This window comes from Thunnus maccoyii, chromosome 5 (genome assembly GCF_910596095.1).
Source record: "Thunnus maccoyii chromosome 5, fThuMac1.1, whole genome shotgun sequence".
Classification (NCBI taxonomy): domain Eukaryota; kingdom Metazoa; phylum Chordata; class Actinopteri; order Scombriformes; family Scombridae; genus Thunnus; species Thunnus maccoyii.
The window spans coordinates 24068067-24080562 of NC_056537.1; the positions used below are offsets into that span (position 1 = coordinate 24068067).

The following is a 12496-nucleotide window of genomic DNA, read 5'->3' on the forward strand; positions in this document are numbered from 1 at the left end:
GTGTTATTGTGAGCTGAAACTGTTGCTCTTTGTAGCCCATCATTGAAGAGAGGGTCTTAAGTAAGAAGCAGCCATTTGTTTAAACTGACTCCCCTCAGGCTCTTACTGCTCTGAGTATTTTCCTTCTATATCATCCTTTCTCTCTCTGCTTCACACACACTTCCTCCTCCACTCCAGCTTCCTTTTTATCCTCCTCTTATCATCAGTTAAAGGTACAATCTGTGATCCAAGCCTGCTATCACTCCCAAAATGATTGATAGGTCTTTTAATCCATGGACTAAGTCTAGACACCTACTTAATATAAGTTATCACTGTTTTCTGATGCTGTTAACTGGCTTATATTTTCAATTTAAGATCACACAAACATGCAATTTTTACATCTATAATAATATGTGAATATAATTTAAAATATAAAGTTTAGATGGTGAAAAGTCACAGACTGGGCCTATAAATCTCCCCATCTGTCTGCTTTCATCAGTGTTCATTGTTGCCATGCCTACAGATGAAAATGACCGGGTGAGTTTCCGGCTTCACCCCTCACATCACTGCACCTGTTGTCTCTTTCACCTCCATTTCACTGTCTCTCATTTCCTTCACTTTCCTTCACCTTTCCATTTACTGCCTTAAAAAGGCTCTTATGTTAAACACACACTGACCGTTGCCATATCGATGGACGCAGTAGCTTCATCCATGATGAGGATGCTGCTCTTTCTGACGAAGGCTCTGGCCAGACAGAACAGCTGTCTCTGACCCTGGCTGAAGTTTTCTCCTCCTTCCGTCACCATGGCATCTAGAAGAAAACAACATTTACTTACATATGTTTACTTTAATAAATATTTAGCAATGCAGCGCCAGTGTTCATCTTTTCATGATTACATCACTTAAACACTATTATGTTAACTACATGAGAGAGCAAAATGATCAAATGAATTGGCCATCAACTCTTGGCTTAAAGATTGATTTCCTGTATACGTCTCTATGATCATAAAAAGATGCTTGAAAAACGTATCTGTTCTACAGTGATCTATCAGTCAGTACACGTGTTTTTTCCAAATCTGGTTTTGTTTTAAGTTACATAGGAACAGCTTTTCAGTGTGAAAACAGAAAACTGATGGTAGTTTTCAAATGAAACTTTTAAAAGTGGATTATCTTGAGTTGCAGGAAACACAGGATTCATTAAAACAAATATACTCTAGCCATCAGGATCACATGCATGGTAAATTGATTCCTTTACTGAAGACAGAATCCACTCCTGCACCACCACATATGACACTTTTTGAGGTGTGAGAGGGTGATTAAACATCAGTCTGTAAAAGTTTGATGAAATTTAACTGTCACCCCCTGTTACATGATGAAGTCAGACCTAAAAATGAACAGTTTACTAGATAGTGAAACCCAATAAATAAAAAAAATAAATATGTATATGTGCATGTCATATTAAGCATTCAAGTCCCCTTCCACTCAAAAATATGTTTTTCTTCTTGTTCGTACAGTTGGATGTTTGAGCTTCACTGTGCAGAGTTTGACACTAGAAGGCTGTTTTCACATTCATCTGCTGAAAGTGGAAAGTTTTTCTGTGTTCAGTGAAAATCTGAGTTTAAAGTTTAAGTTTAAGAGGTGAGCCTACGAGCATGATTTGTGACATCACTAGTTAAGAGCCAATCCTGGTCCAGTATTAAGCTTACACAAGTGTGATGTGGAAACTTGAAGCCTCCAGCGCACAAACACTGAGAGTGAACTTTACTGTGAAGTAGGAGACATCTTTTGTGAAATAAAAACTATTCACATATTCAAAGTTTCTTTAATTTTTAACAAGGGAGAAGAAGTAGCTGTCATTTTAAAGATTTTAAATAATTTAACATTTTTGTGGAAAAAACACATCAGACACAAATTATTACTTAAAGTAGAGTATTTTATACACATCTTAAAACATGTATGGAGGGGAACTTTAAATATGTGAATGATTCAAGGACTAACTTTAACTGTATCTAACTTTATAAAAACTCACCACCACTACAGTAACAAAGAGTCTTCTGCTACAGTACAGACTGATTCAAATGCAAACACTGTTGGCACTGTACTGTTACATTTATTAAATTAGTGTAACAGGGCGAAATTAAGTGGCCATTAACTCCTGGGTTACAGATCAATATGTTATTGAACCTTTGGCTCCGGTGAACATAAACTACAGCAGGGAGTAGCTCAGTTTCAACATGTCACTCATTGACACACAAAAGTGAGGTGAGTGCCAGCAGTCTATTAATCCAACAGAGTAGTAAAAGGATTCAGTTTTCTCATGAGAAAGCATTGAGGATGACAGAAACATAAGAAGTGAGTGATGAATTGCAAAGCAACGGGAGCTAAAGTAAGCCACCATGCAGAGAGGAAGCCCCATACATCAGCATGCCAAGCATTCATCATGTCTGTAGTTTAACTCTGCTAAAGAGGCTCTCAGCTGACATGTGATCTGATCTGTGAGACCGCTGCAGTCTGCTACGTCAGAGCAGCACCTGAGATAAGCAGGTACAACTGTGCAAGATGGAGCAGCAACACATAACGCAGCTCTGACAGGGATTTAAAAAATTAATGACTGTGTATTCTGATACAGCAGCTTGATCTTAGTGTCGAGACACTCGAGCAGCTGACAGTGAAGGAACTGTTGTATTCATTAAACACATGCTGTTTGCTTATATACTGCATCATTTGACTGTGTTGAAACAAATATGAACAGCTGCACATGGAACACATTTGTTAATATAGTGTTTTCTAGTCTCTGGCACTAACAGTAATAACAGTTTATTGTAAATGTCAAATGTGCAAGTTATCTCTTTCTCACACACACACACACAAACACACAAACACACTTAAACAGACACACATATTCTCACCAAGCCCTCCTGGAAGCAATTTAACAACCGGCTTCAGCTGAGCAATATCCAGAGCTTCCCACAGCATCTCATCCGTAGCCTTCATCTCTGGATCCAGGTTGAACCTAGACACACACACACACACACACACACACACACACACACACACACACACACACACACACACACACACACACACACTTCATTAGCTACATAACGGGAGCTCAGGCACCCACGGGCAATTGTGACCAACCATCATAATGTGAGGTGACCATATGAGGATAGTAGAGCATAGCAGAGCATCGGCAAAGCAGAGATGATATAAAAATGTGTCATGTTTCATCGCTTTGTAAACTGCTGCCATCAAAACATACATTTTTCCCTTTTGGTGTCTGATTTTTTCTCAAATGAGAACACAGGACAAGTGATTTACAGAGCAGTTATGTCTGCTGTAGACAAAAAATGATATTTAATTTCAGATGTATTTTAATATTAAACTGGTAAAGAAGTGGTTATTGAATCTCATTGTGATCTCTATCTATTTTTAGTAATGTCTCTAATGACTATGTAATGAACATTTTAATATATCCCGAACTACAGTTTGCCAGCTTCCTTACATTTCTACTTTTCCAACATGACAAAGCCTTTATCATCACTGTTGCTGAAGTCTAAAAATAAAACTCTCCAGTGGAGTTTTCAGAGAAATGTCCTCTTATCTGCAAACCCTCAGCTCTACTTATGCTCCGGATGAATCACTTTGAACTGTGTCTGGCAGTTTGCCAGTTGGTCCAGTTACTGGAAATGTTCTGTGTTTTTCCCCCCTTCTGCCGACACTTTTAGTATCACATTATCAGCCAATCTAAATTGCTGTGACAACTGACAAAACTGATAGTAGAGTGAAGTTCATCGTACCGAATGGTGCCACTAAACAGGAAGGGGTCTTGGAGGATGATGGACAAGCGAGACCTGAGTGTCTGCAGAGGCAGCTTGGCGATGTCGATGTCGTCAATTACAATCCTCCCTATGAGAGAAAAATAAATGCTTCACTCATAAATGACATTACAAAGTGCAACATTTAAGATATTCATCAATAAACAAAGGTTTTTCTTACTAGTGTTATATTTCATTCATTTCAATAATATCTGCATACTGATGTGAAATTTAACTTATATTTTACCCTCAAACATGTCCACCATGCGGAAGAAGGCCAGGGAGAAAGATGATTTGCCGCTGCCCGTCCTGCCACAGATCCCCACCTGAAAACAAACAAATCTGAATCATCATTATCACAAATACTCCATCATTCATTCACAACTTTTCCTGACCTTTGGATTTTATTTCCTCTTCTCTCTCTCTCTCACACACACACACACACACACAGATTGAGGCATTCGCTTACCTTCTGTCCAGGGCTGATGTGTGTGTTCACGTTTTTGAGCACAGGCTTCAGTGTGGTGTCGTAACGGACACTCAGATTCTGGATCTTGATCTCTCCCTGTTGGGGCCAGCCATCAGGGACCTGAGACACAGCTGAGCACGGACACAGAAACACCGGTGAGATTTAGCTTTCACTTTTTTTTACCTCTCGAGAAGTCAGAAACGAGAGGAAACTGACTGTAGCTGTTTCTTCTGCCCTATTAGCAGATTTATAATTGTCATCTCTCCATTTGTGATGATTAGACCCAAACTGAAATAGTTCTGCCCGCCACTTTGTAAAAGCTCATTTGGCTGAAAGGAAACATGCATGTAAGATAGATTATTAGGGGATATAAAGGCTTTAACTTACTGAAAAACAGCTGAACGGGGATAAAGATACAGTTTTTCATGAGCGTTATGATACCCCTACTTGAGCTGACAATGATGAATGTAGAGAAAACGTGGGACCACTTCAAAAGTCATCATGAATGAGGAAGAAATTACAACCTGATGTGATTTCTTTGTGCACATGAGGAATTAGTGAAAGAAGGTTTATTTTAACTGTGTTGCTTCACTCACTGAGCAGACCCTCGTAATTCTCTGGTTCGGTTTTGAGGAGGCCGTTAATCCTCTTGACTGAGCCGAGCTGTACTTCCATGTCCGCCAGATTACGCACCATCCAGTTCATGTAGTTGGATACCTGATACACGAGGTGAGGAGGATGAGGAGGAGGAAGAGGACGAGGAGGAAGAGGGGGGAGTAGAGACGAGTTGGGAAAATGTCACCACAGGCAAACACACAGTGTGTTAGAAGGAGGGTAATGAGTCAATGCGGCAATGTCTCTGCTCAACTTTAAAATTGCATCCAGTAAAAAAGAAACATTTTTTGCAAACAGCATGAACTTTGGAACAAGAGGTGTTGGAAAATGCGTCCAGATAGTTTAAGTTCACTGCTTTAATTTTTTAAAATAAGTTTCATTAGTAAATACCCAGATGATGTACGAGAACCACATCGGTTTAAACTGGTTTCCACTTTGATTTTACTTAATGTCTCTACACATAGAAATTAACATCAAAAATTACTGTGTTTACAATACCTTACAGTAAACAAGGTCTTCTTGTGACAAGCACAGCTCAGAAAATCTTCCAGTTATGGAAAATGAAGAGCAAAAAAGGAGGAAAATGCCAGTGAGCTGTTGATTATTCACCAAATTCTTTCTAAGTAAGCAAGCAAAGAGTACTTGTAAAAATCCATGAGAGCCCCGAGACACTCCAGAAAGTTATTTAAACCCGACTCTTTAGTCCTGTTTATTTTTTTATAATTAATTTATCCAGTTAGTGTATCATAGATGTGTTTGAGTGGTTAATGAACTATTTTGTATTGCGTTCATGTCAGATGTTGTGTTTAGTAAACTCTGTAGATGTACCGAATACTGTATGGTCCTTTAAATGACAGGTAAAAAAGCAATGAAAACCCCCCACAAACACACACATACACAGATCCTCACCATGAGTGCGTACGTCAGACCTAACCCCACAAGACCGGTCGACAGCTGGTAATAGAGGGAGTTTGTGATGGAGGCTACAGCGGCTACCAACACCACACAGGCTCCGATATACTCCTGAAGAGAGTCAACATGACAGCAAGAAGATAATGCATCACTGAACATATTGAGATCGTTAATAAAATAAAAAGAGATCTGTTATTACAGATATGTTTATTGACAACACACAATGACAAGTCAGCAACAAGCATCTGTGAACGTTCACCTATAAATGTCTCAAGGTTATCTTCACTGTGACACAGCAGAAACCAAATGATCTGTGAGCATCATGCATCCCGGTACATAAAACATTACAGGAAGGCACGCTGTGTTACTAAGAGGACAGGAAATTCAGCTTTTCATCATCCCAACAGAGGGAGCAGTTACACGATGACTGCTGTCTAAAAAAAAAATTTAAAAAAAAAGCGGGATTGATCAGAAGCTAAAAGAGCTGAACAGTAAACGGATCATTACCATGCGGACTTCCAGCCAACGATTGGCTGCTGTGAGGAAGAGAGAGGCGATGTTGTTGGCATCAGTGAACTGCAGTAACCTCTGTCTGAATCTGGGCTCATATCTGCCAGAGGAAAGAAAATCTACTATTATTACACTTTCTATTCTCTGAGAACCGATTGCATTTTATACCAACAGTACGTGTCCAACATGAGCCAATTATGAGGAAAGCTTATTGGGAGATTAGGATGTATTTAGAAGGATTAAACTTAAGGATTTATTTGTTGAATATTACAGTAAGTGAAATAGATTTTATTTCCCTCTTATATAATAATCATGATGTTTCAACCACTGAGACACTCTGAGGATGTGAAGAGCCAGAGAACGTGTTACCTTAGGGCCCTTATAGTCGTGAGACCTTCCACTGTCTCAGAGAAGTGGGAGAGGAGGGGGAGTTGGGTGCTGTCCTCCAGCTGCTGCAGGTCCCTGACCAGAAGACAGAGGAAGCAGCAGAGAAGGAAATATCAGAAAAATGTGAACAATTTTGGCTCTAATTTAGTTTGTGTCACACAAAAGACTTGTATAACCTTTTTTTCTATTATGTAAAGCTGCATTGAGCCACTGATGCATGAGCTGTCTTGCTTTTATTTGAAAAAAATCTATTGAATTTATTTACTGAAAGTTTCCCCCATCTACCAGTGTTTTTCAGAGCGGCTAAAACTGGGAAAAGAGCTACATTATAAAATAATGACAGATGATAAATTGTTTGTAATTTGCACGTCACAACATAAATTAATAAGCATAGATCTGATGAAGCTTTGCTGTGAAATGTGTCCTATAGTAAGTTGTGTACTGATGAACAAAACTGTGGGTTTATGCATTTTGGGCAGCAAGCACTGGAGAAGTGATGAAAACAGGGACAAGCGGACGATCTCACATCCCACTGAGGAAAATAAAATTTCATTCATAAACAAGTTCAAACCTCAAGAGATTAGGAAGAAACAATTATTGCAGGCAGGGATGTAACCAGCATTTTATAAATACTGAAGTCATGAGTCCAAATTAGTCCAGCACAACCAAACCCCCCAAAGACTTTTTCACCAAGCCAAAATCTAAAAATTATTTATTTGGATTATTACTATTTCATGTTCCACATTTTTCAAAATTTAACCGTTCAATTATAGTTTAATTAAATTAAATTTAGTTACATAATAATCTAAATGCTCCCAGGAAGATCATTTCAGTGGAAAAACATCCAAAATGTCACATTTAAATGAATTTAAATAATATATGTATCAGCCTTTAAAAACCTTTCCTGTGTAATTTTGTGTAACTGTAGAATATAAACTCCTCCTTTGGTTGGTAAAACATTCAGTAACAACACCAAGTATATGAAATGACTGCAACACGCGATGATGAAAACCTTCACATCTGTGACATCCACCGTCAGACTCACCTGGAAGCCACCCGAAAGTATTTCTGGATGAAATAGCAGGCGACGGCCAGCGGCAGCAGGGCGATGAGAAACACGGGGGTCACGTAGGAAATGACACCCAGGGCAGATACGCACAGCAGGGTGGAGCGGGAGAGGCACTCCAGCGTGGTCGGGATGTGCTGGTCGATTGTGTTTGTGTCAGTGGAGAACCTGTTGAGGATGGTGCCGAGCGGAGTCGTCTCAAACAGCCTGGAAAGATGAAGTAATATTAGTAATATTTCAACTGCTTTATTTCACTAGAATATTCCTAAAACATAATATAAAACAAATGAACGTTGACATTAGTTTTTAGAGATTTCCATAACGTGATAATAATATTCAACAGCTGGTTCACTTTAAAGTCTTTCATGTGAAAAACAGTTTATTCAGCTGTGTATGTGAGTGTATATTCACTACATGCAGGTGTGTTATGCGTCTTTCTCTATGTGAGTGTGTCTCCTGGGTTTTGTGTGAGGAAAGCAGATGGTGCTAAGAGTAATGGGGCGAGAAAAGGTGCTTTTAAGCGTATATCCGCTTTTAAATGATGCGTTTTAGGGCCCATACACACACACACAGTATCTCTCTCTGTCTGTCCCTTTCACACATCATGAGGCAGAGCTGCAGCACACACAACGAGCGTCGTACCGCATGGGGGCCAGTATGATCTTGTTGAGCAGGTTGTGGTGGAGCTCCTTGGCCACGCTGAGGCCGGTCCACTCCACAGCCACAGAGGTGACCAGACAGAGGACGATGCCCAGGCAGCACAGCACGCTGAACACCGTCAGATACCACGAGTGACTGAAGCCGCAGTCCTACAGCGAGAGATAGACAGAGTTATTAAAGACTGCAACTCTGTGTGTGGGTGCGTTTGTGTTTTAAAGAGACTGGGGCGTTCCTGCCAGTCAGTTTGCTTGTACAGCAATTATAAGCATAATTAAACTCTGAGCCAGTGAAGCTTTCAAAGCTGAGCTGACAACAAGAAAAAGAAGCTTGGAGTTGCTGCAGTGTCCTGTCCTGACCTTCTCTATTTTCTACTTAATTTAATATCCTCTTCACTCTGCACTTTGATTGACTGTTTCAAACTTGTCAATTTTCTTTTAATTATTTTTTCTGATCACATTTTGTCTCACTCCATTTCCTAGGAGCAACGAATTATCTTTCTTCCTACGTTCCTCCTTCCTTTTCTATGATGCCATTTGAAATGTGACTCATACTGTATGACAAGATATGTTAATGTTTTCACTTATTCGCATTTGATCAGACTTTAGTTATAATTCAGTTTGGATTATAAATTATGGATTATTATGGAAAATAAATCAATTCAAAATGTATTTTTGAAGTGAATTACATAATCAGTGATACAATTTTATGAATTCTAGCAGTACAGTTTAAACTTGTGATATCATACCATGGGATGTTACAAACATTTTTATAATATAATATAATAATAATATTGTTCATATTTATAAAAATGTTAGACAACAACTTCAGTAACTTAGCTAGTTTAAATTATTCTTCCATGAAATGAGGAGAGGTTGTATTTCTCATTAAATTGAGATCCACACACAAAAGCCACAATCAATGATCTAAATGTGAATAAAAGAGTCACCTCACAACAATATTCACAATGCAATACTGAAACCTGCTATCATTCCTTTAAATGGCTCACTGGTCTTTTAATACATGGACTGTTTAATTTCAGACAGACACATAAAAGAATTAACCATTTATAACTAAACTGGCAAAAAAATAAGAGAAACAAACAGAATTTCAATTAAAAGAAAAGAAAAAGACTCCAGCTGCCCATCACACTAATCCTTGATAGTAGAAACATCAAGAATTTCCGTTAGTGTAATCCTTTTCATTCTTTCATAGCCATCGTTTGAAGATGGACAGAAAAGACAGAAAGATTATCTGTCACTTGTAAGAGCCTTGACAGTAACATTTAGTTTCTAAACTGCTGTCCGGGCTGTTGGACAGCATCCTGGCAGCTATGTGAAGTGGCAGTCAGGTGCCAGAGTTTGTGTTTGATAGCTGAACAGGACTTCAGAGTGTCCCCACGTGGATAAGTCCACGACAGAGCATAGATTAGATACACTTGGCAAAGACACACTGAAGCTCAGCCAAACAACATGTGCTCGGCATTTAAGTGACAATTTATCTGCACTTGACTGCACATTCATGTGTGTGACAGAAGTGAGGATGAGACGACAGCAATGCCTTTTAAACGGCTGTCCTCAAACCCCAGCTGACTCTGTCTTTAGCCTCATGACCGTGTGAAATGTCACCTGGCATTTCAGTCCACAGGACACACACACACACACACACACACACACACACACACACACCTATTGATAACAGAGCTGCTTCAATGGACCTGGAACATGATAATCTGCCAACAGATGGTTGGTCCCAATATGTGAACAACGCAGCCCACAATGCAGTTTGTGTGGGTGTGTGTGCCAGCAGAAGCTATATTTGGGAGGAGGCCGCCAAAAAAAAACATGCTGAAAGCCAAACAAAGGTTAAAGAAGTATAAAGTAGATGACAAATGGCCTCTCTTTCACACTCACATGTTTTACACGTTGTGATGTTTTTCACTCATGGACTTAAACGCCTCAGAGTTCATTCATTTATAAGATCTGTTAGACCAGACTGAATGAATCATCATTTCAGGCCTCATACGTACTCTTACTCAAACATTATTTCATACATTTATTTTTCCATTCTGACACCGAAGCTCCACCAGCGAATTTCTGTGGCTCTAATATGCAGATGAGGCTGAGATGCAGTTGCTTCAGGGTGTGTTACAGAGAGCTTCATCTGGAGCTGGCAGTGTCTGTGTTTGTGTTTTAGGTCAGCTCTGCTTAACTGAGATTCACAGGAGAATTAGTGAGAAAATTGTTATGTAATTTCACTTTGGCCTGCTCTTCAAAAAAAAACATAGTTAGTTACAGTTTTCTACTCAGACCAGCAGTTGCCAATTATTTCGGTGTTGATCAACAAACAGATTGATCAACTAATCATTTCAACTTGATTCTAAATACATATTCAGCTCAGCATCTGTTTGTGATTTACTCCCCCTTAAAGGCAGTGACATTCAAGCAGAAAAACTTTATGACTCTAAAAACTGATGGTCAATGCAGAAAAAGATATTTTTTGGCCATCTCATCCTTTCAGCCTCTCACCTGAACAAGCGTACAGTTGCTAGCTGTGGCCTCTATCTTGGCAGTGATGACGTGTGACGTCCAGTGAGCCAGCCAGTAGTCTATGGCGACCATGAGGGAGTGTTTGAGGAGCTGTGATATAAGGAGCATGGTGAGGAGGAGCAGCCCGGCAGAGGACAGGTAGGTGCCACAGGAACGCCAGGGGATGGTGGCTCGCTGGCGCATCACCTGCGATAGATTGTCGTCATCGTCGCTCTCCACAGATTCCTCTGAAGCCAAAACGGAGACAAGTTAAAACGTTTAAGAGGCTTGGTTTATTTTTTGGCCAAATCTGAAATTTGACCAGGATGACTTTTTGATTATTTAGGAGGTAATAAATAAACCTAAAATACAGTCACAAGCGCCAATGAACGGGGTCCAAGCACAAAGGACAGCTTTCAATTTAATATAACCTTTAGAAGAATTTGAAAACATGCCACATGCATAAATTACCACATGGTTGGCAAGTGTGAATTGGCCACCTGGGGATTCAAACCCTTTACCTTTGCAGAAGGTGACTTAGTGATCGCACCACTGGTGGATGGCTTTCTACAGCCCTTCTCACAACTTGAGGCAATGACATCATATGTGCAAAACTTTTGCCTACTTAAAACGCTTACAACAGTCAAAATCATTCTGCTGGTTTCGGGTGTATTGTCAAATATTTCAGTGAAATTTGTTTAAAAATTTGATGAAATAGAAAATGTTGTGCATACAGTACAAATTACAGCAAGATATTGAATATCATTGTAGACTCACCATTCGACTGATCTGAACACCATTTAAAAACTTGATATCTACCATCTAGAGAATGTCTGTTTCAATTTTGATAGCATATGAATGAAGGTTTGTGGAGATATAGATGTTGATTGATTTAGCATATTTTGAAAAATATAGAGTGACATATAAATATAGACTTCTGGTTGCAGCAAGGCAAACTTTTGTCACAATTCAGTGGATGTGCTGAAAAAATTTCAGCTCTGTAGGACGTACGGGTGATTTATTTTGATTTTTTGAAGTTTGGAATGTGGAATGTCTAGAAATTTATATTTGTTGTAATAAGCCACACCCACTTTAATTGATCATTACCAAATTTTATGCATCGACTGAGTCATCACCCTAGATCATGCAAACCAAATTTTGTACAAATCCATGCAGACAATTACCAGATATAAACTTTTCAAATTTGTGGCGCCCCCCTAGTGACAGAATATCACAGGACTGTGTAGCGAAGCTCTGACCTAGCATCCGAATACATAGACCAAGTGTGGTTACAATAGCTTAAGCCAATTTTGATTTATGAACATTCATATGAAATTGAACTTAAAGACACAGGTTTAAAAATATATGATTTCAAAATGATATAGAATATCAAAAATCCAAAAATGTACTTTTTACGACTCATCTGTGAGACTTATGGTTCAAAAGTTATAGGTAAAAACATAAAGTTCGTTTTTATAGCGCCACCATCTTGCCAATTTTTTTCTTTTTTTGTCTGAGTAGTGTTTGAGATTTCCAACCTATCTGCCAATTTTGG

General features: G+C 39.1%; 1 protein-coding gene across 1 annotated transcript in view; it reads right to left on the reverse strand.

Annotated features, from left to right (window-relative positions):
• Window positions 1–12496, reverse strand: part of abcc8 (ATP-binding cassette, sub-family C (CFTR/MRP), member 8) — a 62823-nt gene that overhangs the window by 1584 nt on the left and 48743 nt on the right. The window contains exons 26-37 of the mRNA XM_042411404.1: window positions 10942–11189; window positions 8399–8565; window positions 7736–7963; window positions 6673–6765; window positions 6301–6403; window positions 5791–5904; window positions 4863–4983; window positions 4267–4397; window positions 4045–4123; window positions 3780–3888; window positions 2889–2992; window positions 657–790 (exon numbers count right to left, since the gene is read on the reverse strand). Of these exons, the coding sequence (XP_042267338.1) occupies window positions 657–790; window positions 2889–2992; window positions 3780–3888; window positions 4045–4123; window positions 4267–4397; window positions 4863–4983; window positions 5791–5904; window positions 6301–6403; window positions 6673–6765; window positions 7736–7963; window positions 8399–8565; window positions 10942–11189 (1631 nt within the window). The remainder of the gene's footprint in view (window positions 1–656; window positions 791–2888; window positions 2993–3779; window positions 3889–4044; window positions 4124–4266; window positions 4398–4862; window positions 4984–5790; window positions 5905–6300; window positions 6404–6672; window positions 6766–7735; window positions 7964–8398; window positions 8566–10941; window positions 11190–12496) is intronic.